This window comes from Chionomys nivalis, chromosome X (assembly GCF_950005125.1).
Source record: "Chionomys nivalis chromosome X, mChiNiv1.1, whole genome shotgun sequence".
NCBI lineage: Eukaryota > Metazoa > Chordata > Mammalia > Rodentia > Cricetidae > Chionomys > Chionomys nivalis.
Genome location: NC_080112.1, coordinates 20,685,825 through 20,712,963, shown reverse-complemented (window position 1 = coordinate 20,712,963; position 27,139 = coordinate 20,685,825). Strand labels below are relative to the sequence as shown.

General features: G+C 38.6%; 2 protein-coding genes and 1 pseudogene across 6 annotated transcripts in view; 2 read left to right on the top strand and 1 right to left on the bottom strand.

The window, feature by feature from the left end:
* Window positions 1-27,139, top strand: part of Phf8 (PHD finger protein 8) — a 102,165-nt gene that overhangs the window by 68,760 nt on the left and 6,266 nt on the right. For 4 of the 5 annotated variants that reach the window (XM_057759048.1, XM_057759049.1, XM_057759046.1 and 1 more), the window contains 2 exons: window positions 10,973-11,068; window positions 25,008-25,117. In XM_057759048.1, the coding sequence (XP_057615031.1) occupies window positions 10,973-11,068; window positions 25,008-25,117 (206 nt within the window). Of the gene's footprint in view, window positions 1-10,972; window positions 11,069-25,007; window positions 25,118-26,135; window positions 26,262-27,139 lie in introns of those variants that run through there. The other variant, XM_057759050.1, reaches the window with a different exon arrangement.
* On the bottom strand, window positions 2,254-4,329 carry LOC130867437 (NADH dehydrogenase [ubiquinone] 1 alpha subcomplex subunit 10, mitochondrial-like). Its single transcript, XM_057759468.1, has 2 exons — window positions 4,243-4,329; window positions 2,254-3,605 (listed from the first exon to the last, which is right to left on the bottom strand). The coding sequence occupies exons 1-2, from the start codon at window positions 4,327-4,329 to the stop codon at window positions 2,535-2,537; spliced, it is 1,158 nt and encodes a 385-aa protein (XP_057615451.1). The 3' UTR covers window positions 2,254-2,534.
* On the top strand, window positions 14,561-15,449 carry LOC130867436 (Y-box-binding protein 1-like; annotated as a pseudogene).

Genomic DNA, 27,139 nt, shown 5'->3' with positions numbered 1-27,139 from the left:
TCTCGCTTCTCCCTACCCCATGTCTGTGTGTGTGGTTCAGGTATTATTTAGGCAGACCTACTATTACATTTCATTTCGAGGAAATTCAGTCTCAGGGCAGATTTCCTGGTCCCAATTTTTACAGTCTTTTACCCTTTCTTTTGTGGTGTTCCTTAAGATTTAGGTGCAGGAGTTGTGTTGTAGATATATCCATTGGATTTGGGCACACCACAGTCAATTGACCAGTTGTGGTTTTCTATAATGATCTCCATCTGTTGGGATAAGAATCTTCTTAGATGAGGAGTGAAAACTACACTTACTTGTGGGTATAAGAATAAGTATTTAGAATGTAGGTAGGAAGTATTCCAGTTTAGGAAAGTGGTAGTAGTAGGTTTTCCTGTAGGATTTATGATCTCTTTTGTCATGGATAGTTAGCTAAGTTTCTATTATCAGGCTTAATTTCTCTCCTCTTGAATGTGCCTTAAGTTCATTTAGACAGTTGTTGCTTATCATCAAGACATTATTGCACACTTGGGAGATATCTTGCCATGTTGGTCTTTAGTTTATGAATCACATCTGGGGACTATTTGTTGTTTTCCTTCCTTGGCAGTTTGCATACAAACTTCTGGAACCATGAAAGTTAAGTCCTCAGGGAGGAGGCTTTCAGGTCACATCCAGCTTGGATTCTGAATCTGAGATGCATGATATTTTCTGCAATAGGACTTAGCCTTCAGCCTCTGGGAGGCAACCAAGGACAACAGCAATGTGCTGCAATGTTTTGAGAGTTTTGTGTACTGCTACTGGAATTTTTGTTAGTCTGTCATTCTTCTGGGGAATATTTTCACCGCAAAAAAAACCAATGTAACTGCATTTAAGCTATATATCTATGTGTGCATATACATTTAACTGTATTACCTATAATTTTAGGCAAATAAAAAAATGTTTTACAGCTAGGATTATTTTCCTCCCTTCTCTTTCTGTATTGACATTCTCCTCTCATTTAAGACCCTCCCGTGTTTTCCCATTTCTCCCTTAATATTACCTGTATCTTGCCAATCATTTCTCTAGCACTTCTCTGCTCACCCCATGGTTTCTTTTTTACTTTAATGGTTTCTGTGGTTATTCCAGGTCATATACTCAAAATTAAAAATTTGGAGCTTAGAGCTGCAGATGAGAGAGAACACTTGACATTTGTATTTCTGGGTCTGGATTACTACAAGTTGTATCGTTTATCTGCCATTGTCATTATTTTGTGGGGTTTTTTTTGCAGCTAAACTGTATTTCAAGGTGTATATATACCACATTTTCATTATTTTATCTGTTGAAAGACAATTAGGTTGTTTCTATGTCTTGGCTATTGTGATTACAATGACAACAAATGTGGCTGAACAAGTATCTGTAGAGAAATATGTTGAGTTCTTTGGGCATATGCAAAGACTGGTTTTTGATAGATCATGTGGTGTATTTCTTAGGTTTTTAAGAGTTCCCCACACTAGGCTGTGGTGGCTCACACCTTTAATCCCAACACTTGGGAGACAGAGGCAGGCGGATCTCTATTTAGAGTTCCCCACACTAATATCTAGAGTGACTCCTTGAGTTTACAGTCACACCAATAAATAGTGACTGAGAGTTTGCCTTTCCCTATGTTTTGTCCAGTACTTGTTTTGAGCTGTTTTCTTCATCTTAGGCATTCTGACTAGGTTAAGCTGAAATCTCAAAGTAATTTTGACCTCATTTCCCTAGTTGCTAAGGATGGTGAACATTTTTGGGGGGGGGGGATTCGAGACAGGGTTTCTCTGTGGCTTTGGAGCCTGTCCTGGAACTAGCTCTTGTAGACCAGGCTGGTCTCGAACTCACAGAGATCCGTCTGCCTCTGCCTCCCAAGTGCTGGGATTAAAGGCGTGCGCCACCACCACCTGGCTGATGGTGAACATTTTTAAAGATACTTCTTAGCTACTTTTATTTCTCCCTTTGAGAACTCTGTTCAGATCTATATAACCCATGTTTTTGAGTGGGTCATTTTGTTTACTCTTATTTTCTGAATGTCTTATAAAGTTATGGTTATTAATCCTTTGTCAGATGTGTAACTGGCAGTTTCTCTTCTGCTCTGGGCGCTTCAATTGTTTCTTTAGCTGTACAGAAGCTTTTAGTTTTATGAGGTTCCGCTTGTCAATTGTTGGTTTTCCTATACAAATGGTCCTAATTAGAAAGTCTTTTCCTATCCCTTTTTCTTGAAGTTGAGAGGACTGAAAGACACAGCACAGGGACACGGCGCGTCCAGTGGGAGCTGCTCTTCCACAGTAGACCTGCCTTGTTTTGTTTTGTTTTCCCCCAGATGATTACAAAATAAAACTGGAAGGTTCCAGAACCTTTTCAATGGAAGTTGAATCTTTCAAAACTAACTAGGCACAGGAAAGACTGGATTTTTTGACCATTTCTTCAGGCAATCTCCTGATCATTGCTTTTTTTCCTGTTGTCTTGTAAAGCTCTGGAGTTCAGAGTTGGGCAGAGCAGACATCATCATGGCTGTGACACAGCTAGGCAGAGGGGACCCTTCACTTCAGCCAGATCCACTTGTCACCCACCCCTTCATTGTATCCAGGGTTGTACTTGCGGCCTGGCAGCTCTCTGAAGCTGTTGTAGACTCGGGTACCCTGGTGAGCTCCAATCGTGATTTCTGGAAGGTACACAGGAATAGTCGTGTAATTCAGCACATCCATCTTATCCTGAACCAGCATCCGCAGGTTGTGAAAGGTACGGTCATCCTGTTCAAGCCACGGCCCTTTGTTGTACTTAAGGTATTCTATGTCCTCTACCACCTTGGTTGAGTCTTCAGATTTCCAGGTACTGTACACCAAAACCTCACACTGCTCACTCATCTTGGGGAGGAAAGTGTTCTTGTAGGCATTCTCGATGTCCTGGAGATAGGCAGAGGTGATCTTCATTTCATGTGGATCTCCTTTCTTCTGGATCCGTTTCTGTATCTCTGGCACGGGCACATCGATATAGACGACTACGTGGGGTGGCAGGTACTCTGGGAGAGTGAGCCGTTTTACTTCATTGTAGTGGTCCACACACTCCTTTCGGATGAAGCCCTGGTTGTACATTGCCTCCAGGAAGACAAAGTCACTGTAGATGGAGCGCTCCAAGACCACACCTTGTCCTGTGCTCAACAGGTGTTCCAGGGCGTCTGAGTACTGTAGGAGGCGGCTGGCGTACAGCCAGGACTGCAGGCGGTAGCTGTTGCCATCGTTGCTTTTGGGATTATCATAAAATTTCTCTAAGCTACAGCTGCCACTAAATTCCGTGTGGAGGGGCCTTCCATCGCCTGTGGTGCTGCTTGAGTACTGGATGCCTGCTTCTGGAAAGTGCTTCATGCCTAGCTTCTCTGCGACCTCCTTTGCGAGCTTGTTCTTCCCAGAGCATATGTTCCCATCTACTGTTATCACTTGGCTGTACTCATTCAGTTTTTTGGTTGTCTTATCACCAAGAACGAAGGCGAGAGGTCCATACTTCAGCTGGCATTGCACACTGGTATGAATCTGTCCCACGCGCTGGGCTCCGGCCGCGAGGCCCCGCGCGGATGCTGACGCCTGGAGAAGTCTCAGCAGTCTCAAGGATCTTGCCTATATTTTTTTCTAACACTTTTCCGTGTTTCAAGTTTCACATTTTGGTCTTTTGAGTTAGCTTTTATGCCAAGTGATAAATACAGGTTTATTTTAATTCTTCTACCTGTAGACATCAAATTTCCCCATCATTTGTTGTAGATGCTATCTTTTCTCCAGTTTATGTTTTGCCATCTTTGTTAAATATTAAACAGCCATTGTTACATGTGTTCATGTTTATGCCTTCTATTTTGTTCCACTGATCTACCTGTCTGATTGGATTTTTTATTTATTTTTGCCAGTGCCATTCTGTTTTTATTATACTGGCACTGTAACAATTTTGAAATCTGGAAGGGTAACCCCTCTAGCTTTGTTCTTTTTACTGATGTTTGTTTGGCTCTCTGGGGTCTTTTGTGGTTCCACATGAATTTTATTTTGTGAAAAATGAGAGGAGTTTTGATGATGATTGTATTGAATCTGTTAACAATTTTTGGTAGACTGGTCATTAATTCTGTCAATCCATGAGCATTCAGTGTCTTTCCATTTTATATTATCATTCTCAATCTCTTTGGAGACTTAAAAAATTTTCATTGTAGAAGTCTTTTACCTCTAGGTTTTAGTTCTAGATTTTTTTAGGCTATTGTGAATGGGAATGTACCCATAATCTCTGTTTGTTGTTGGTGTATAGGTACTGATTTTTGTAGTTGACTTTGAATCCTGCCACTTTGATGAAATTGTTGATCATTTCTAGAAGTTTTCTGGTCACATTTTTGGAATCTATTGTATATTTTATCTGCAAATAGGGACAGAAACAACTTTCCCTATTCATATCTCTTTAATTTCCTACTTTTACATTATTGGTCCAGCTAGTGTTTCTAGCATATATTGAATGGGATAGTGTACAGACCTGGCCCATTCCTAAATTTAATGGGATTGCTTCAAATTCTTCTCCATGTTGGGTATGTGTCACATATAGCCTTGTTTTGAAATACATTTCTTCTAATTCTACTCTGTCTAGGGCTTTTATCAAGAAGACACGCTGGATTTTATCAAAGGTTTTTTATGCAAACTATTGAGGTGATCATGTGATTTTTGTCTTTTAAGTCCATTTACATAGCTTATTACATTTATTGACTTGTTTATTTTGAATCATCCCTGCATCTCTGATAAAGTCATCTTGGTCTAGGTGGATAATCTTTTTGATCAACTTTTATATTGGTTTTTAAGTATCTTATTGATGATGTTTGAATCTTTGTTCATCAGAAATATTGGCCTGCCATTTTCTTTTTTGTTATCATCATTATGCCTACCTGGTATTGGTATCATATTAGTATAATACTGGCTTCATAGAAGGAGTTTAGAAGTACTCTTTTGAATAATAAGGATTGACTATAGCTCTTTGCAAATCTGTTAGAAATTTGCTGTGAATATATCTGGACCTGGGCTTTTATAGTTAGAATGATTGTTATTACTGTTTTCAATTTTTTATGTTATAGTTCTGTTTGGTTGTTGACCACTTAATTTAACTTTGGTGGTTTGTGAGAAATTTGTCCATTTCTTTTCAATTTTTGAAGTTAATGAACTACAGGTTTTAATATTCCATTATAATATTCTTAATTTCCAGCCGGGTGGTGGTGGGCGCAAGCCTTTAATCCCAGCACTCGGGAGGCAGAGGCAGGCGGATCTCTGTGAGTTCGAGACCAGCCTGGTCTACAAGAGCTAGTTCCAGGACAGGCTCCAAAGCCACAGAGAAACCCTGTCTCGAAAATAAAAAAAAAATAATATTCTTAATTTCCATATGTTTTTTATAAGTGGTTCCCTGTTCATTTCTAATTCTGTTAATTTGGGTTACTATTTCTTTCTTTGGTTTAGTTGGGCCAAGAGTGTCAGTTTTTGTTCCTCTTCTTATAGAAACTGATTTTTTGGTTCTTTATATTTTTCTTTGTTTCTAGTTTACTAGTTTCTACTGTGTTTTTTTGTTATTTCTTGCCATATACTGGGTTTGAATTTGCTTTGTTTTTAATTTCCAAATTCTTGAGTTGTATCTTTAAGTCATATATTTGTGCTCTTTCTAATTTAAGTTTGTTTTTGACGCATGGTCTTTTTTTTTTTTTTTTTTTTTTTTTTTTTTTTTTTTTTTTGGTTTTTCGAGACAGGGTTTCTCTGTAGCTTTGGTGCCCGTCCCGGAACTAACTCTTATAGACCAAGTTGGCCTCGAACTCCCAGAGATCTCCCGAGTGCTGGGATTAAAGGCGTGCGCCACCACCGCCCCGCCTGACACATGGTCTTACTGTGTAGCCTTGGCCGGTTTGGAGCGTGCCATGGAGATAAGGCTGGCCTAGAACTTGGAGAGATCTGCCTGTTTCTGACTCCCCAGTGCTGACATGGGTCTTTCTGATTTTTTTTTGAGATTTATTTTATGCATATACACCTTTCTGCCAGAAGAGGGCAGAAGATCCCACTAGAGATAGTTGTGAGCCACCATTTGGTTGCTGGAAATTAAACTCATGACCTCTGGAAAATCAGCCAGTGCTCTTAACCACTGAGAACTCCAGGTTCTTTCTGATTTTTAAATGTAGGCACTTAGAGCCATAAATTTCCCTCCCGAGATTTTATTGTGCTGTTTCATTTTAATTAAGTAACAAGATTTTTTTCTTTTTTTTTCTTGATTTCTTTAACCCATTTGCCATTCAGTAATGAGTTGTTTTATCTTCTTATCTCCATGAGTTTGTGTACTTACTAGAGATTTGTTTGCTTTGACTATATGTTTTATTATCTTACAGTAAGATAGGATATATGGAGTCTTTCTGAATTTGTAAAGATTTGTTTTGTGTCCCAGGATGTGGTCTATTTTAGAGAAGTATTCTGATCATGATTTCCCTTCCTCCAGCTCCTCCCAGATCCTCTCCACCCCTCTACCCACCCAACTTCATTCCCTCCTTTTTATCTCTTTAGAAAACAAACAAGCAAGCAATCAAAAGAAAAAAGAACATGCCAGGGGTTGGTGGCACAGGCCTTTAATCCCAGCATTAGGGGGGCAGAAACAGGCGGATCTTGTGAGTTCAAGGCCAGCCTCATCTACAGAGCCAATTTCAGGACAGGCTCCAAAGCTACAGAGAAACCCTGTCTCAAAAAAAACCAAACCAAACCACACACACAACAATTCTCATATAAGCACATAATTGGAAACCATAATGTATAAGCAAAAGATTATTTTAGTCTGTTTCATGGTATGTTTTTCATTCTCCTTCAACTATGACAGATAGTGTCCTGGATACAGCAGTCTAGGTTGGCAGTTGTGGTCTTTTAGAACTTGAAGTGCATTGCTGCAGGCTCTTCTGGCTTTCAATTTTTCCATTGAGGAATTGTGACCTGTGGTTTAGGTCCTTGATCCATTTTAGAGTTGATTTTTACAGGCAGGGAATGGGACTGACTCTGGAAGTTCCATTAATTAGGACTTGGGGCCTGGCTTCACAAAGGGGGGCAGAGGCAGAACTAAGGGTACCCTGGATCTAGCCACAGATGACCACAGGTCTGAAGGGAGTAGAGATGAAATGAAAGGAGGGGCTAAGCACTGGAGAGGGAACAGATGGAGTAGGGGAAGGAGTAGTCTGCTGGTGGTCTGCCTAGGTCCCAGTCAAGTATGTCTTTGGTATCTCTAGTAGAAAGTCACAAAGGAATGGAGGTGGACTAGGAAGAGTGGTTGAGGGCGTGGGTAGTGAGAGTCAAATCATTTTTTCAATTCCATCTTCATTTCAGCTTTATATTGCACCAATATTTCTATCTTATTACTCAATTGGGATTTGAAATCCTGAATTGTCTTCATCATTTTGTTCAGTTTTCTATTTGGTTTTGTTGAGCATCACTCTAGCATGTGTTGTTATCCTTTTAAATTTCAATGAGGTGTTTTATGTCTTCTTTTAAACTTCTTGAATTCCTTAAAGATGTTATTCTTTTAACTCTGTGCTCTGGGGTTCACCTAGATTATTCTCATTAGAGAACATTTCTATAAAACTGGTGGGTTTAATGGGAAACATATTTTTTTTCTTTCATAGAGTTTTTCAAGTGACCTGGGCATGTGGACTTCTTTGCTTGTGTATCTAATGTGAAACTTTTAGCTTTCCTTAGATTTGATCAGTGTAGGAGCTAGGTAAAACTGATGTATGTATGTATGTATGTATGTATGTATGTATGTATGTATGAACTGCTGGATTGGACCTAGGCCAGGCAAAGCCAGTATTGGAGCTGTGGTTTTGAGTTAGACCTGTGGTTGTGGAGATGAGAGTGGAGAGGCAGATGGCCGTACATGGGAGGGACTAACCAGGTTATATCAGAGTCACAGGTCTGGAACTAAGCCTGTGCAAAGGGATGGATGGGACTTGGAATGTAGTTACCAGGCAGAGCTTTTTTGTAAATTGTGGCTGTGGGTATGGAGATGGTGGCAGGGGCAGATAATTCTTTTTGTATGGAGGTGGGCTATTGATTTAGGATCTTTTTATATGTAGGCATTTACAGGTATAAATTGCTATCTGTGCACTGTTCTTGCTGCACTTTTTAAAGTTTTTATATATTCTATTTTTGTTTCAATTCATATCAAAGTTTTAAAAAGTTTCCCTTTTTATTTTGGGGGCATTATATATGTATAGAGGTCAGAGGACAACTTGTGGGAGTCAGTTTTCTCCTTCCACAATTCTGGGAGTTGATCTCATGTCTTCAGACTTGGTGGTAGACATTTTTACCCACTGAACCTTCTTACCCTTTATCAAAGTTTTTGAAATCACACATGACTATTTCTTTTTTATTTATTTATTAAAGATTTCTGCCTTCTCCCCGCCACTGCCTCCCATTTCCCTCCCCCTCCCCCCGATCACGTCCCCCTCCCTCGTCATCCCTAAGAGCAATCAGGGTTCCCTGCCCTGTGGGAAGTCCAAGGACCTCCCACCCCCATCCAGGTCTAGTAAGGTGAGCATCCAAACTGCCTAGGCTCCCACAAAGCCAGTACGTGCAGTAGGATCAAAAACCCATTGCCATTGTTCTTGAGTTCTCAGTAGTCCTCATTGTCCATTATGTTCAGCAAGTCCGGTTTTATTCCATGCTTTTTCAGACCCCGGCCAGCTGGCCTTGGTGAGTTCCCGATAGGACATCCCCATTGTCTCAGTGTGTGGGTGCACCCCTCGCAGTCCTGAGTTCCTTGCTCGTGCTCTCTCTCCTTCTGCTCCTCATTTGGACCTTGAGATTTCAGTCCGGTGCTCCAATGTGGGTCTCTGTCACTGACATGACTATTTCTTTGATTCTTTTTGAGTATGTATAACTTCTACCTAGTTTTGAATTTTCCATTTTCTTTCTGTTACTGATTTTTAGCTTTTTGTAGTTGGAGATGTTTTGTATTATTTTAGTCTTTTAGAGCTTATTGATACTGAGAACAGCTAAGGGAGGATACAGTCATGTGCAATATACAGTGGCATATGCATAAAATGTCATAACCCATTATTTTGTATGCCAACTAAAAGTATTAATAAAAAAACAGGTACAAAAATCTTAGTGAGAGCTGGTTATGGTGGTTTATAACTGTAATCCCAATACTCAGGAGGCAGAGGCACTTGATATTTGGCAGCAGAGTGAGACCTTGTCCCAAAAATCAAAAGAATATTATTTGTCAATGGTTCTCATACCTGCCTTTATACCAGTTGCACACTGGGTTAATTACTATTTTTAGTAATTTTTTTTTTTTTTTTGGTTTTTCAAGACAGGGTTTCTCTGTAGCTTTGGAGCCTGTCCTGGAACTAGCTCTGTAGACCAGGCTCGTCTCGAACTCATAGAGATCCGCCTGCCTCTGCCTCCCGAGTGCTGGAATTAAAGGCATGTAATATGTTTTAAAATCAGGAAGTGGCTTCAACCTTATATTTTAATATGGATATTTATATATATTTTCTTTCAATGCAAAGGCATAATTTATAATTTATACCTGTTGACTAAAATGTGAAGCTCAGAATGGAATTCCTTATGTAAGTTACTTTAAATATTATCTGTTTCTTATTAAATTTTAAAAAATGCTGTCATGGTGGGTGGGTCCATATGCCACAGCATGTGTAGAGGTCAGAAGACAACTTTATGTAGCCCATTCTTTCCACCTTTATGTGGGTTCTGGAAAACAAAATGTAAGTCACCAAGCTTGTACAGCAATCATTTTTACCTGCTGAGTCATCTTACTGCCCACACGTATCATCTCTTAAGTACAACTTTTGAACACGACTTTGCAAGGCAAGGTTAGATATTGTTTATTATTTCGATTTTTATGGTTTAAGATTCTGAAACTGGTTTTAGGCCACTACTGTGTCATCCAGTATTTCAAAGTTTTCTGACCCTAAGACACCAAGTCTTTCTGCTATGTCACACTTATTTCTTTGGAGTAGAAAAACTTTTAGATCTAACAAAGTAATATTGATGGATTTTTCTCAAAGAGCTATGTTACTAGTGCTCAATCTTTTTCTAAGAACAATTAAATACTCCCTTTTTGAAAGAAAATAGTCAGGAGGCAAAGTTTTTAACTCTTTATTGAAAGAGGAAGGTCTGAAAAATAGACTCAATTTTCTATAGATAAGCTCTGTGGAGAGAGTAGGAGGAACATTCCTAGGAGGTTGTTATTCTTAAAATTCTCTTCAAGGCTTGGAAATGCAATCAGAATTATCAATAGAATCTTTCTATACCATATTCCCATTAAATCCTATATCTTGCCTGTGGATTATGAGGAATTGCCTATGAATTTTTTGATACTCTATATACTTGTATTTGTTTCTGTAATATAGGATACTTGTATATGGGTACTGTATCAGTTAGATCATGTAGTTCCAATAATCTTCGTCCTGTTAAACTAAGTTTATTTTTCTCATTATTTCACAAACAGTAAATACCTGCTTTTCATTGTATGGGGCTGCTTTAATATAAAATCAAACACATATCCCTCGCCTCATTTGTAAATATAATAGTCAGTTTCTAAGTACAATGTAATATCTCCAGTACAAGCATAATACAGGTTGCTCTGGAGAGCTGGCAAGGAGGAATCTAAATCAGATTACAAGAATGAGGAAAAACATATTACAGAGTTAAATCTAGAGCTGAGTTTTTAAAATGTGAGCCAAGTAACTCACCTTAGTGATGTGGGCCAAATAAATCAGAATAAGGTGAATGTAGGAGAAGGACTTTCATAACAAGGGAACAACCATAGAAAAGGCACAAACTGTGAGATATTTAGGGACCTTCTGCAGTTGAGTGTGAAATGTGAAGATGAGTAAAGTTGAAGAAGAGTAGGAAGGACTGAAGTATGTGTCATTCCGTCTTTGCCTTTTTGGATGAGATTTCATTTCTCCTGCCTTCACCTCTCTCTACAGTCTATCCATCCCTGGAGTCTGATGATGATGATCCTGCTCTGAAATCTCGACCCAAAAAAAAGAAGAATTCAGATGATGCTCCATGGAGTCCTAAAGGTGATCTAGTATCTGTATCTTAGACTCTGTAGGAGTAGCCAGGTGAAAAAATTAATTGAAATAAGGGATAAATGGTACAACAAGATCTTATTCAGTCACTCACTTGCTTAGTCAGCAAACATCTGTTCCATGTTTGGTGCCAGAGCTAAAATGATTGTGTAGCACAGTTTATGTAATCTAGCTAGGAAAATCATAGCTATTGCTTTATGATATCATATGGCTTGAGATGAAGGAAACAAGGAAAATTTCAATAAGCCATGTTCAGCATCTAAGAACATTCTGGTAACCATCATCCCATTCCCCCATAGTAATTTTGTTTCCAAAGAGGAAAATTATGTTGACTCTTGGGCTCTGCAAGAATCTCAAGATTGTCAACTACTGAGAAGTCATCTCTGAGGAAAGGGAGGAAGAGAGGGAAAGTAGGTCAGTGAGATCAACATGGAATTTTGAGAGATAAAATAATTTTCTTCTTCTGTTTACTTCTGTTTCTAATTTTCTTTCTGTTTACACCTAAGAGCATTTGGGAGCTTTGTAAAATTTGAATGTTTCTGTCTGTAGTGAATGTGCATGTTCACTTGTGTGTGATTATTCATAGGTGCATGCAGTTGTGTTTATGTGAACCTGAAAGAACAACCTCAGGCGTGGGCCCTTGTCTTTCACCTTTCTTGACGAAGGATCTTTAGTTGTTCAATACACCCTGCTTTCAGAGTTTCTCCTGTTTCTGCCTCCCATCTCATTGTAGACATTCTGGGCTTGTAGATGCTCATTACCACATCCAGTTTTACATGGGTTTGGGGAGCCAAACTCCAGTTCTCATGCTTATGTGGCAAGTGCTTTAAGGCACTGAATTATCTTCCACAGCTCATGGTACTTTTCCTGCTTAACAAACTACCCAAACCTTAATGGCCTAAAAGAATACTTACCACTTCTCATGATTCTGTAGGTTGGTTAAGCTGTTCTTGCAATCTCAGCCAGCTTGATTTTGGACTAGGTAGCATAAAAATACCTAGGTCCTTTTTCCATACATTCATTTATCCTCCAGGAGGCCAGTCCAGGATTTTTTCACAGACTGGCAATGGAGTTTCCATCAGCAAGAAAGAATAAATCTCAATATACAATCATTTTTCAAGCTTCTACTGTGTCATGTTTGCTATTGTCCCAGCAATACAGCAATTTATATAGCTAAGCTTATGATCTCTCTAATTCTTAGAATGTGTTTTAATGAGTGAATCACCAATATATAAAAATCAAACATATTTTCTCTATTTCTTCTTATAGTTACTACCTTTAATTTCTTCTATGAAGATAAAATTTTTGACTGGTGTATTAGAAAATGTGAAAAATACTAAAAGTAAAGGAAATTATGAAGAAGTATCCAGGATGTTGCCATTCAGAAGCAGCCACTGTTAACATTTTGACATTTTCTTCTAGTGTTTTATGTTTCTGTTCATTTTTTTCTTTTTCTGGTTGAAATAACACTGTAGGAGCTGAGAATATTGCTCAGTAGTAGAATGCCTATCATGTAAAAACCTGAATTTAATCCTTAGCACTTGGGGAGAGGGGTTTGAAATAATACTTACAATAAAACTTCATACTCTTATTTTTGTTTTGCTTTTTAATCAAAGGTAGTATTGTAGCAAGCAATTAATATAGAGGATATTAGGTTGAACAGCAATGTTCTCTCTCTGTTCTCTACTTTCAACTCTATGCCTTAAAGGCAGCATCATAGCTTTTATTTTCCTGGTAGATGCTTCGAAAGCTCAAGATAATAAAATTTATGCTAGTCGTAGTACCACAGCCTGCAGCCCTAGCCCAACAAAAGTAGAGACAGGAGAATCAAGGATTGCAGATTTGGACTTTCAAGATTGTTCAGCATGTAAAACACCTACCACCAAGCCTGACAACCTGAGTTCAATCTCTGTAGCCCACATGGTAGAAGAAGACAGCTGACTTCTGAAAGCTGTTCTCTGACCTCTCCCCAAATAAATAAATGTAAAAAAATTATTTTTGCTAAAAAAATACTTTTCTGGGCATATGCCTTTAATCTCAACATTGGGAGGTAGAGGTAGGCATATCTCTGTGGGTTTGAGGCCAGCCTGATCTATATAGTAGGTTTCAAGCAAGACAAGGCTACATTTTCTCAGAAAATAAGTATTGCAGATTTATGGTTGCTCTACCTAGGTTACATAATGAGATTGAAGTCATTCTGGCCTACATAGTGAGATCTTGTCTCAGAATTTTTACCACCATTCCTCAATTTATCAATCTAATTTCTCCTTTCATTAATTTCTGATATACTTCCCCATCTTTCCAATAACTGTTCTTTCTCAATTGTATGATCAAAGAAATATCTCTCCATGAATATACCTAACTTCTCCTTTAATGTGGAACATTTATGCCATTGCCAAGTTTTATGATTAGTAATAACATTTGAAGTAAGCATATTTACATGTATCTCTGATAATTTATTTAGACTGACTCTCCATGAAATTATAGAGTGGTCAACGCGTATAAGGATAAACATTGAAAGGCCTTTCTCCTACCCTATTCTCTAGCCTTCTACTTCTCCATTTGGAGTAAACCGCTGTTAACAGTTTCTTATGTTTTCAGAGATATTTTCAGATATTTACATCTGAGTACCATGTATATATTATCTTCGCCTTTTTTATTCTATTGGAAGATTCCTTTATGTACTGTTTTTTGATTTTCTCACTAAATCATACATTTTTTTTTTTTTTTTTTTTTTGGTTTTTTGAGACAGGGTTTCTCTGTGGTTTTGGAGCCTGTCCTGGAACTAGCTCTTGTAGACCAGGCTGGTCTCGAACTCACAGAGATCCGCCTGTCTCTGCCTCCCAAGTGCTGGGATTAAAGGCGTGCGCCACCACCGCCCGGCCCCTAAATCATACATTTTGTTTGTTTGTGTGTAGTCTTGGCTGATTTGGAACTCTTAGAGGTCTGCCTGTGTGTAATACCTGGCTCTCACTCAAAAATTGTTTATACTCACACAAAGCAATGTGTGAGACTACCGGTTTCCCTGTTCCTTTGACTATAGTTGGTTAATAATGAACTGTAACCAATAAGAACTTTAAACCAAGCCAAAATAAACTTTTTCTCTCTTAAATTACCTCTTGTTAGACATTTGGTCACGAGAATAAGAAAAGTAACATAAATAAATACATGTCCATTAACTAATACCTTAATTCTTTAATATTAACATTTTGTCAAAATTGTTTCATCCTTGTATCCATATTTAGCTATCTATAGTTTTTCCTGAGGCACTTCAAGATAATAATGCCTCACTCTATGATAACACTGTTTATATTAGTATTTGTCAGTTAAGTCTACAAGATATTCTAATACGAGCTCAATCGGAGCGGGAGCAGAGAGCTGACCCCAGAGAGCCCTGAGAGCCCCACCGCTGCCCTAGTCACCATCACACCCTGGGAGGAGCCTCAGCCATTGCTGCTAGCCCCAGTCACCACCACTGCAACCATGAGCAGCAAGGCTGAGACCCAGCAGCAGCCTGCCGCCCTCAGCGCTGCCTACACCAAGCCCGGCTCCATGGGCAGCGGCCCAGAGAGTGGATCACTGCAATGAAGGTTTTGGGAACAGTAAAATAGTTCAATGTAAGGAACGAATACGGTTTCATCAACAGGAATGACACCAAGGAAGATGTATTTGTACACCAGACTTCCATAAAGAATAACAACCCCAGCAAGTACCTTGGCAGTGTGGGAGATGGAGAGATTGTGGAGTTTGATGTTGTTGAAGGAGAAAAGGATGCGGAGGCAGCAAACGTTACAGGCCCTGATGGAGTTCCAGTTTAAGGCAGTAAATACGCAGCAGACCGTAACCATTATAGACACTATCCACGTCGTAGGGGTCCTCCACATAATTACCAGCAGAATTGCCAGAGTAGTGAGAGTGGGGAAAAGAATGAGGGATCAGAAAGTGCTCCTGAAGGCCAAGCCCAACAACGCCAGCCCTATTGCAGGCGAAGGTTCCCACCTTACTGTTTGTCGACCATAGTATTCCAACCCTCCTGTGCAAGGAGAAGTGATGGAGGGTGCTGACAACCAGGGTGCAGGAGAGCAAAGTGGACCAGTGAGACAGAAAATGTATCGGGGTTACAGACCACGATTTCGCAGGGCCCCCCCTCGCCAAAGACAACCTAGAGAGGACGGCAATGAAAAGGACAAGGAACATCAAGAAGAGACCCAAGGTCAGCAGCCACCTCAATGTCAGTATCGCTGCAACTTCAATTAACCAATGCAGGCGCCCAGAGAACCCTAAACCACAAGATGGCAAAGAGACAAAAGCAGCGGATCCACTAGCTGAGAATTCCTCCGCTCCCGAGGCTGAGCAGGGCGGGGCTGTGTAAATGCCGGCTTACCATGTCTACCATCATTCATTTTAGTTATCCAACAAGAAGAAATGAATATGAAATTCCAGCAATAAGAAATGAACAAAGATTGGCACTGAAGACGTTAAGTGCTTGCTTTTTGCCCATTGACCAGATATGGCAGAACTATCTGCATTATCTATGCAGCATGGGTTTTTTTATTATTTTTACCTAAAGATGTCTCTTTTTGGTAATGACAAATGTGTTTTTTTAAAAAAAGGTCTGTTTTTTTTTTCTCAATGCACCTTTAATGTTTTTTAATTGTTTCATATCTGGTCAAGTTAAGATTTTTAAAAACTTCATTTTTAATTTGTAATAAAAAGTTTACAACTTGATTTTTTCAAAAAAAAGTCAACAAACTGCAAGCACCTGTTAATAAAGGTCTTAAATAATAAAAAGGGATATTCTAATACTCAGTCTATAGCCAAAAGTTTCCAACTGCCTTCCAAAAATGCCTTTATTGATCACTTTAAGAAATCTCCAAAATTCAGATCCAGTCAATGAGGGAGTTTTTTTTTTTTAATTCTAGTTTAAAACAACTACCATCTTATCATGTTTCTGTGTCCTGTGTTTCAAGAACTGGGAAGGGCACAATGGGAACAGTTTGACTTAAGTTTGTGACTTCTGGGGCCTCAGAAAAACTTTGAAGGCTGAAGCAAACCTGGTAGCCAAGAGTTTGAATCTTTAGTTGTTTCACAACCTGGTGCCTGCTGGAAAAGGATTCATGTGGTTTCCCCATCTGACTAGCTTCCTCATTGCTGTGTGATCTCAGACTTGCAGCATAAATAGGTTTTCAAGCATGGGTGTTCAAGGAGTCTACTAAGAACTTGCCTTTCCCAACTTCACTTTAGACATCACACATTGTATCACTTGAGCTGTATTCTACAGTTTGCAAATGAGTCTGCTCAGAATCAATGGGGGAGACATAGACTGTTTGTTATTACTAATTTGAGATTTTAGTATGATTACATCATTTCTCCCTGCCCTTTCCTCCCTTTAGACCCCTCCATATACCCTTCTTTGCTCTCTTTCAGATTCATGGACTTTTTTCATTAATTGTTGTTACATATACATACATTCCTAAATACATAAAAATGACCTGCTAAGTCAGTATACTGTTACTTGTATGTATGTTTCAGGACTAGAATTTGGTATTGGATAACTAATTGTTCCCTTGGGAAGACTATTTCTCCCATTTTCAGCATTCCTTAGTTTCCTATAGTGTTTTATATAGAATTGGGCCTTTCTGGTCTTTACTTGTCTACTTTGGCATGTGTAGTCTTGTTGTACGTATTCAGCCCATGTTTATGGAGTCATGCTAATGAGATTTTATAGGTGTCACTTATGACATTCCTAGAAAATACAATCTCACAGCAAACCCCTGATCCTCAGGCTCTTAACAATTTTTCTGTCCCCTCTTCCATAATGATCCCTGGGCCCTAGAAACAGGAGTGTTTTATAGATTTATGCCTTGGGACTGGGCTCCACAACTCTGCATTTTAATTGATTGTGATGTCTACATCTGTTTCAAAGAGAAGTTTTCCTGATGCAGAGTAAGGACTACACTTATCTGTGGGAATAAGAACAAATATGTAGAATGTAATTAGGGATTATGCTCATTCAGTAAAGTGGTTTTAGGTTCTCTGAGATTCTTGACTCATGAGTAGTTGCGTAGACTTACAGTATCAAGCATGATTTACCTCTTTTTGAGTGAGTCCAAAATCGAATTAGACAGCTGTTGGTTACCAGCAAGGTATGTTTATCACTACTGCACCCTTAGAGTTATTGTGCCGTTCGTTGCTGTGGCTCACAGGTATCGTAGCTGGGTAGGAGCCACTTGTTTCCCTCCTTTAGAAGCTTGCATGGCACCTTCTGGCATTATAAAAGCTAGTCCTCAGAGAGGAGGCTTTCATATCAGTCCCAGCTCAGAGGCCTCTGGGACATGTGTCTGAGGTGCGTGGTGTCTCCTTCAGCAATAAGGACTTAACTTCTGCCTCTAGGGAGGGATTAACCAAAGGCAATAGCAATAATAGTGTTTTGGGAGTCACTTAGACAGCCCTGACACCTCAAAAGAGGACTTCTCATGCCTGCTGTTGGCGTTTTTGGTAGATAATCTTTGACTCTTAAAAGGAACATTGTCATCCCAGATGGGAATTTTTCATTTAAACTAGATTTGTATATTTCTGCACTTTTTAAGTGCACATATGTAGAGTTATAATTTCCCTTCTGGGACTGCTTTCAGTGTGTCACAAAGGTTCTGTTATTTTGTGTTTTCATTTTCATTTGGTTCCAGGAAATGTTTCATCCTTTCTTGATTTCTTCTTTGACTCATTCATCATTCAGTAATGAGCTATTTAGTCTCCATGAGTGTGTGTAGTTGCTAGTGATTTGTTTTCTGTCAATTTTGTTTCATTTTGTTTGATCACAAAGGATACATGGAGTTATTTCAGTCTTTTTGAGCTTGTAAAATTGGTTTTGTGTCCTAAGATTTTGTCTTTTAAGAGTTGCCTCTGTGTGACACTGAGTAGAATGTGTATTTTATTGGTGTTTGAGTAGAATATTTTGTAAATATCTGTTAGGTCCATTTGATGTATGATGCCATTTATTGATGTTTATTTTTCAACCCAGTAACCTGCCTGTTGGAGAAAGTAAGGCATTGAAATCAACTACTATTAATGGGTTTGTGTTAATCTGTGTCCTTAAATCTAGTAGTACATATTTTTAAGAAATTGGACACTACAGAGTTTGCATATATGTTTAGAATAGTAATATCTTAGTTAAATGTTCCCCTGTTAGAATGAATTATCCCTCTTGATCTCTTCTGATTAGTTTTATTTTGAACTCTATTTTGTCAGATATTAGGCTAGCAATGCCTGCTTGCTTTTCGGTCCCATTTGATTGGGCTACTTTTATCCATCCTTCTACTCCAAGGTGGTTTCTGTCTTTAAAGCTGTGTTTCTTGTAGACGGCAAATAGACTGTTTCTTGATCCATTCAGTCAGCCTGTCTTTTGAGTGGAGAATTGAGGCCATTAATATTTAAAGTTATTATTGAAATGTGTGTGTTAATTGTGGTAATCATGTTGTTGGGTTTTTTTTGTATTCCTACTGGTATTTTGTATTTTAGTAGTTACGACTTGATATTTCTTCCCACCGTCTCTTGATTATACTCATTCCTCTCCTCAGCCTAAAATATTACTTCCTGTCTTTTCTTTAGGTTTGGTTTGTTGAATATAGTTTTTAGGCTGTTTAAATCATGGGAATTTTTTTTTATTAAACTATGGCTAGTCTAGTTTGCTCATCATGATCTTTTAGGACTCGGAATGCATTGCTCCTAGCTTGTCTGGCTTTCAAAGTTTCCATTGAGAAATCAAATGTTATCCTTTATTTGTGACTTGTGTTTTTGATTGTTTTTCAGCTTTCAATATTCTTTCTTCGTGCTATATATTTAGTATTTTAATTATGATGTGCCATGAGGAGTTTTATTTTCTTCTGGTCCTATCTATTTTGTGTTCTTTATGCTTCCTGTATCTGTATAGTTTGTTTGTTTGTTTGTTTGTTTGTTTGTTTGTTTGTTTTTCCCTTAGTTTAGGAGAAGTTTTATGATCTGGACTATGCCATTGACTTTGGATTCTTCTCCTTCATCTATGCCTGTAATTTGAAGGTTTGGTCTTTTCATGGTGTTCCACAGTTCCTGTATATTCCTTTCTTATGTTTTTAAAAAATTTTACATGTTCCTTGCTTCTTTGATATACTTTGTATTTGATTCTTCCTATTTGTAAGACTTTCCTTTGAATTTTCTAGTTGGGCAATTGGGTTTTCCAATTCCTTCTTCATTTTAACTTGAGTCCTCTTCAATGTTTATATCTCTCAGTTGAATTCCTTTCTCAAGTCCTGGGTTGTCTTTACCTTTTCCATCAGCTTTATATTTGTTTTTTCTTGGGCATCACTCAGGCTTTTATTTCTCCTTAATTTCATTAAGCTGTTTCTTTGTATCTTCTTTAAACTCCTAGAATTCTTTGATGAAGTTTATGGTTCTTTTAAATTGTATCCTGTGATTCATATAGGTAGTCTAATTGACAAACGTTTCTACAGGACTGGTACATTTTCAAGGGGAGATCTGGGTATTATATTTCTTTTTTTTTTAAGATTTATTTATTTATTATGTATACAGTGTTCTGTCTGCATGTGTGCCTACAGACCAGAAGATGGCACCAGATCTCATTACAGATGCCTATAAGCCACCATGTAGTTGCTGGGAATTGAACTCAGGACCTCTGGAAGAACAGTCAGTGTTTTTAACCTCTGAGCTATCTCTCCAGCCCCTGGGCATGATATTTCATATTGTTTGTATTTTTTGATTTGAACAGAAGGACTTCTTTTGGTCTGTGTCTGATATGGACAGACTAGTGCCTTGACTAGCACAGCCATAGGTATCACAGGGACCTTAAAAATAGGGTAATTATAGACAGAGGTTCACTTCAAGAATGAACAATTTTTATTTTTCCCACTGCTTATACATATTGTTTAGCTAGCTACTAGAGATAGCATTGCAAGCAGAGCTTGTGTTAACAGTATCTTTGCCCTTCTTATCTGAGTTCTTCCTTCCAAACTTTCCTGCCCTTGTAGCCTTGGTTTGCCACAGAGGACATTCCTCCTATGCAATTTTCTACAGTCAGAGGGCCACATCTGGGTCAGGGTTTATGCTCAGAAAAAAAAAGAAAAAAAATGGCAGACCGTGTGGACCCCAGCATACCATATTGGAGTAGAAGATAGGATGTGTAGGCTAGTTATACCTAGATGTTGGGAATGGCTTAAGTGGAATGAAGTCAGTTAGACAGAGAAGACTGCACTGGTGTTCAGGATGTGTCCTGGTCCAAGCCTAGAGTATGAAGGTACATCTGAGAGGTTGGATGTTGCATGGGAGGAGCCTGTGTGTCAGTGGAAGGCAGGGCAGGTCTTGATAGAAGCCTAGAGAATGGTAGTGACTCAGGCTGAGGTGGTCAGACTAGGCTGGAGACCAGAATGTTGGAAACAGGCTAGATCTGGTTGGTTAGAGAGAAGGGTCAGACAGACTTACTGGGCTTATACATTTTTATGTGTAAGAACTGGCTAGGGGAAAAGGTTGGGTGTGATGAGGGGAGGGGTCTGGCAGAATCCTGGAGATAGAAACACATGTTTCAAAAGATTTGTGATTTTTTTTTTGAGCATCATGTTTCCTGGGCCAAATGTGAACTAATTTTATAGCCATAGATGACCTTGAACTTCTAATCTTCCTGTTTCTACCTCTGAGTGCTGGGACCCAACCACACCTGGTTTTAGGAGGTATTGGGGGACCCAAACCCAGGGCCTTGTAGTGACTGGACTGTAGAGGATAATTTAAGGTGCCCAAATATATGTGATACAGTTATATGTTAAGTATTTTTGCTGGATTTGCTTTAGATCATGTTTTAAACAGACAAAATATTAGGGTTTTTTTTTGTTTTTTTTTTTTGTTTTTTTTTTTTGTTTTTTTTTTGGATTTTTCGAGACAGGGTTTCTCCGTAGCTTTTGGTTCCTGTCCTGGAACTAGCTCTTGTAGACCAGGCAGGTCTCGAACTCACAGAGATCCGCCTGCCTCTGCCTCCCAAGTGCTGGGATTAAAGGCGTGTGCCACCACTGCCCGGCAAAGAATTAGTTTCAATCTCCTACATAACCTGTTTACCAAAGTGAATGTGGTTTATTCAAAAATTATCTTTTATAATGCCAGTAACTAACCCCAACTATTATGTCATTTCTCCCTATGCTTTTCTCACATAATCATAGTCCTGTTATACATAATAAAATTAATGATTATTCATTAATTACATGATGGTATCTAATTCTAATCACATAAAAAAATTGCCAATGTCGTTTGGTCAAGTCATTGTTTATTTAATGGATTTACTTAAAATGGATTCTAAACAAACTCCATATGGCATTTGATTGTCATGCCTTTTTTTGATTTTTCGAGACAGGGTTTCTCTGTAGCTTTGGTTCCTGTCCTGGAACTAGCTCTTGTAGACCAGGCTGGCCTCGAACTCACAGAGATCCGCCTGCCTCTGCCTCCCGAGTGCTGGGATTAAAGGCGTGCGCCACCACTGCCCGGTTTGTCATGCCTTTTAAATGACTCTTAATCTAGAACAGTTCCTTTTGGTTTTGTTAGTTTTATTATAGAAGCAGATATAATTGTTCTATAGCCAATATCATCATCTAGATTTGTCTGTTTGCTTTCATGTGACATTGCCACTTTTTGAGAAACTGAGTTAATTTTATAAAATATTATTTTTTTCTTATGGTATCATTTAAATTTTCTATCCTTGTCATTCACTCAACTCTCAAAACACTGTGAATAGTTTGCTTGCTTTTAATTTCTTATCTCAAATAATGCTGCAAATTGCCTGCTTCCACATGAATTCATTTGTTTCTCTGTAATTGTTACTAATAACATGACAGTTCATACTTGTAGCTGGGTGTGGTGGATTTTGCCTTTAATATCTACACGGAGAGGCAGGTAGCTTTTTGTGAATTTAAAAACAGCCTGCCTGATCTACATAGCAAGTTCCAGGGCTACATAGTGAAACTCTTTCAAAAAAAAAAAATCCCAAAAGTTCATACTTTGAATACTACCTACATATATTTGTGCTATCTCAATTTCAGAAGTATATAATTTTCTTTCTCTTTTTTTCAAGACAGGGTTTCTCTGTGTAACAGTCCTGGCTGTCCTGGAACTCCCTTTGTAGACCAGGCTAGCCTTGAACTCAGAGTACTCACTAGATTCTGTCTCCCAAGTGCTGGGATTAAACGCATGTGCCAACACACCCATATTATAATTTTCATCCGTTTTTTGTGTTAGGGGGTGGTTTTTTGAGACAGGGTTTCTCTGTAGCTTTGGAGCCTGTCCCGGAACTCGCTCTGTAGACCAGGCTGGCCTTGAACTCACAGAAATCCGCCTGCCTCCTGAGTGTTGGGATTAAAGGCATGCACCATCACTGCCCGGTCTAGTTTTCATTCCAAGACTAGCATATACCCTTAAAGTAATACTGAGGTGCTGTGTGAATATCCAATTTTCTAGAACCAGTGTTTCATTAAGATTTGCAAATTTAGGATTTTTTTAATTCTGTTACTCCTACATTTGTAAGCTTGCATTCTTGTATGTGTATGTGTCTGTCTGTCTGCCTGCCTGCCTCTATGTTTATGTTTGTTTGGATATACATGTTTTAGTGGTTGTTTCCTTTTGTCTGACTATTCAAAACATGCTTACCTTTCAAAAGTATGTTATAGTGACATTTGAGATGACCCAGTGGGTAAAGGTACTTGCCACCAAACCTAATAACATGAGTTTGTTCTCCAGGACTCACATGTTGGAAGGAAAGAACTGACTTCCACATGTTGTTCCCTGACCTGCACAGTTGTGCCATGGTATACATGCACAACACGAGTGTGAACAGCAGAGGATTTCAGCATGAATGAGGAGATGGCTCAGTAAAGTGTTTGTGCAAGTATGAGGACCAGAACTCAACAACTAGCACCCATATAAATTTAACAACAACAACAAAAAAGCGTTGATGATGCATACTTGTAATCCCAGTGCTAGGGAGGCACTTGCTCATTCATACTGAGCTATGTCTGTCATTGCTTTCTACCTTGTGAGAGGCACGATCTCTTGTTGTTTGCTGCTGCATACCTGGAATAGTTGACCTATCCTCTTCCAGGGTTTCTCTTGTCTCTGCTTCCTATCTTGCTCTAAGAGCACTGAAATCATAAATGCTAATGCCTCTGACCCTGTGTGGGTTCTCAGAATATGAACTCAGGTCTTCACACTTGCAGGACATGTGCTTTACCTATTGAGCACTCTTGGTTTTTTTTTCTTTTGTAATTTTATTTTATGAATGTACATGTAATGCATGTAGAACTCAGAGGAGAACTTCGTGGAGTTGGTTCTCTCCTTACACCTTTATGTGGGTTCTAGGGATTGAACTCAAGTTGTCAAGCTTGTGCTGCAAGTGCTTTTACCTGCAGAGCCATGTGACTGGTTTTTTTTTTTTTTTTAGATAGGATCTCTCACTAATACCTGGGGCTTGCTGATTAAATCTTCCTGATTCTGCCTCCCCAGCACTGGGCTTACAAGTATCCATCATCAATGCTTGTTTTTCCTATTTGTTCGTTTGTTGTTTTTTTTTAAGATTTATTTATTTATTATGTATAGAACATTCCTTCCATGTATGCTTGCAGGCCAGAAGAGAGCACCAGGTCTCATTATAGATGGTTGTCAGTCACCATGTGGTTGCTGGGAATTGAACTCAGGACCTCTGGAAGAGCAGTCAGTGCTCTTAACCTCAGAGCCATCTCTCCAATTCTGTTTGTTTGTTTTTTAACTTATGTGCACTTTACTGAGCTATCTCCTCAGTCCCAGCTGGGATTTGGTTGTAAAGAAAAACTTTCTTCACCTGAAGATATTTGTTTCTCCTAGAATGTGCTTATTGAAAAGGATAAACAGTAACAGTTGTTTTTAATTCAGTATTATTAAGGTACTATATAAAAAGTTATGACATGATCTTTAAGAACTCATTGGTTGGTATATATATAAAATAATAATCTTCAGTAGTTAAAAGAACAGCGAAACAAAAACAAAAAAACCCTAAAAAATATAATCTTCAGTAGTATTACGTTATCAAGTCACTTGTGCAGATTATAAACTAAAAGAGAAAAGAGCACTGGGACCAAGGAGGTCCCAAACACTTTGTATAAGATATTATTAGCATACTTTTGAGGGATAGGTATATTTTTAAAGGCAAAAGGAAAAGGCATTCTCTAGGCAGTTCAGATGACAAGTATGAGTATGGAGGGAAAGATAATGCAATGTTATTCTCTGGGTATGTAATAAGGAAGCCATATGTCTGGAGTAACAGAAAATGAGGTGTTTAGTCTGTTTTCTGCTGCTGTAACAGAAATCACAACTAGGTAAATTTTAAATAAAAACTTTATTTTTCTCATGGTTCTGGAGGCTGGAAGTCTACAGGCATGATGCTGACATGGTTTAGGCCTTCATGCTAAATTGCCCCGTAAGTGGAAGGTACCATGTGGTAAGAGGGTAGAGGAAGAAAAAGTTGAAATTCACCCCTTTTAATACCTAACCCATTCATAGAGTAATAGTTTTATACCATTGAGGAGAACATTGATATCATGACCTAATTGCCTCTTTAAAGATTCTCCCTTCTAAACTGTTAAAATGATTATTAAGTTTCTACATGAGTTTGAAGGAGGCATTCAAACCATAGCAGTAGGTGCAGAAACTAGGTTGGGAAAGTAGGTAATCCAGAAAAAACAAGGACATAAAAGCACATAAACAACTTTAAATGCCTGTTTAAGGAAGGTAATTTGTATTTATGTATGCTTTGGTCATTAAATAGGGTTTTGTGAAAAGCTAGAAGCAGGAAGACCAATGCAACCACCTTTGGGGTAGTAAGAAGTTAGAGAATATAATTAGCAAGTAGATAAGCATCCTTTTTCCCTTGCAGCCCGTGTGACTCCAACTCTGCCCAAGCAGGACCGTCCAGTTCGTGAGGGTACCCGGGTTGCCTCCATTGAGACAGGTTTGGCTGCAGCAGCTGCAAAGCTTGCCCAGCAGGTAAGTGTTGATACCCAACCCGTGGCCTTGCTACTGATGATTTAAAGCCTCAAAATTCTGACCTTTAGGCTGGTAGGATCCTGCTGTTATGGATAACCTTTGATCTTTATTTCTGGCAGTATCCCAGACCCTTTTATGTCCTTTACATCCCAGCTCTATGACAAACTACTTTCGTAGGTTACATAGTTGACATGATTAAGGATGAAAAAAGGGGCCAGAAAAGTGTGCTTGTTGGTATCACTTACCCCTCTAAGTATATAAAATCCTTCAGATAGAGGAGGAGGGAGAGTCAGTTTTCTATACAGGTGTGGTCCCTGGTAGGCTACCTATGCCCCATAGAAGACCCCATACCTATGTATAATGGACAGCATTAATTTGACTGAGTGGGTTATTTAAAAAATGAAGATAATGTGAAGTTGGGAGGGAAACATGATTGGGGAGAATCTGAGAGGCTTTGGAGGTAGGGGAGTTAGGGGTTAATATGATCAAAATACATTACATACATGTATAAAATAACCAGTAAAAATATATATTGGAAAAAAATCCTCAGCTAGAAAAGACTAGATCTGTCATTTGCCTTTAGATTTAGTCCTGAGGAAGTGACTCAGTTGAGTACACTTAAGTTTTGAGTCATCCGCCAGTATTGAAATTTGGCCCTTTATAAAGAGTTTTTTCTTATACCCTTTATCAAACATTATTACCAGGATCCTCACCCCCTGCTTCTCAAGAGAACAACAGTCATCATTTTTCATCCTAAAAGGTCACCTTTACTGAATCAATTTTACTTCATAACATTAGTTTACAATGTGCTTTAGCATGTAGTATGCTCAGAAACCCTAAGAGTATTTGGAGGTGAAGTTTTTGGTTCTTTAGCAGTGTCCACATAGTTCTTCATGCCATATCCTATTGCTTAGAGCACTATTGAGCATCTGCTTAATGTTAAGTGCGCCTATGTACAATGTCTATATAATATGCCCAAGAGTTTTGTTCAATAGATGATATTTTCATCATTTTACAGGTGACGAATATGAGGCTCACTTTAAGTGACTAGTCCAGGATAAGACAGCCAGTAAATGGAGGAACAAGATTCAAACTCATATCCTATAACTTCAGATTTCATGCTACTTGACTTTTCAGTAAAGTGTAATAGTTAAATGCTTATATATTTAAGTAATTATATCTTATATAAGTGAAATTTAAGAATTGTTTTATATGATATTCTGTAGAGCTATAATATTTCTGAAAATGCCTTGACACTGTTAATTGGGAGCCAGCAGAGATCAAGCAGGACAAGTGGCTCTTTGACTAAAATTTCCCCCTGTCATTTATCAGTACCACATAAGATGTAACTTATAAATAAAGGCTTTCTATTGTGTTAAACAAACAAATGAAAGTGTGACGCTACTCTTAGTGCTTTCTAAGGAATAACTACTGTTTTGGTTGATGGAATTACTTCAAAGACGAGGCTTTAAAGTTGGGAGTGGTATTAGAGGTTGAATTTTTTTGGTTTTTGGGGTTGTTTGGGGGGTGACAGGGAAGCATTCCAGGGAAATATTGCTCCTTGATATAGCACATAAAGTTATCTTTGTTTCATAGTGACTTTTCTCTAATCTCCTGGCTGCCATAAAGTGTACATCCTTTGTCAACTGTACTCCACTACAGTGTTCATGATTTACCCCTCATACCAGATTACCTCATGCTTAGCCTAAGCTTATGGGGTAGCATAAAGCATTTCCTCTGCCTATTCACATCACTTACCACTACTTTATTTCGTTGATCTTCATCTGTACTTTGTATAGCATTATCTCATGGTACTTGTGATCATAAGGATATTTTACGTCCTTAAATATTAAAAGGAGGGATGTATTTAAGTTTTTTGTTTTAATAACCACACATGATAAATCAGTGTTGGAGTGACTGGGGAGGGGAACTTTTCTGAATTGGCGACTTCATGTTGGGAGATGAGTATAATAAGTAATAGTTAAGAAGTGGATTCTGGGGCCTGAAAGATGTATCTGTAAG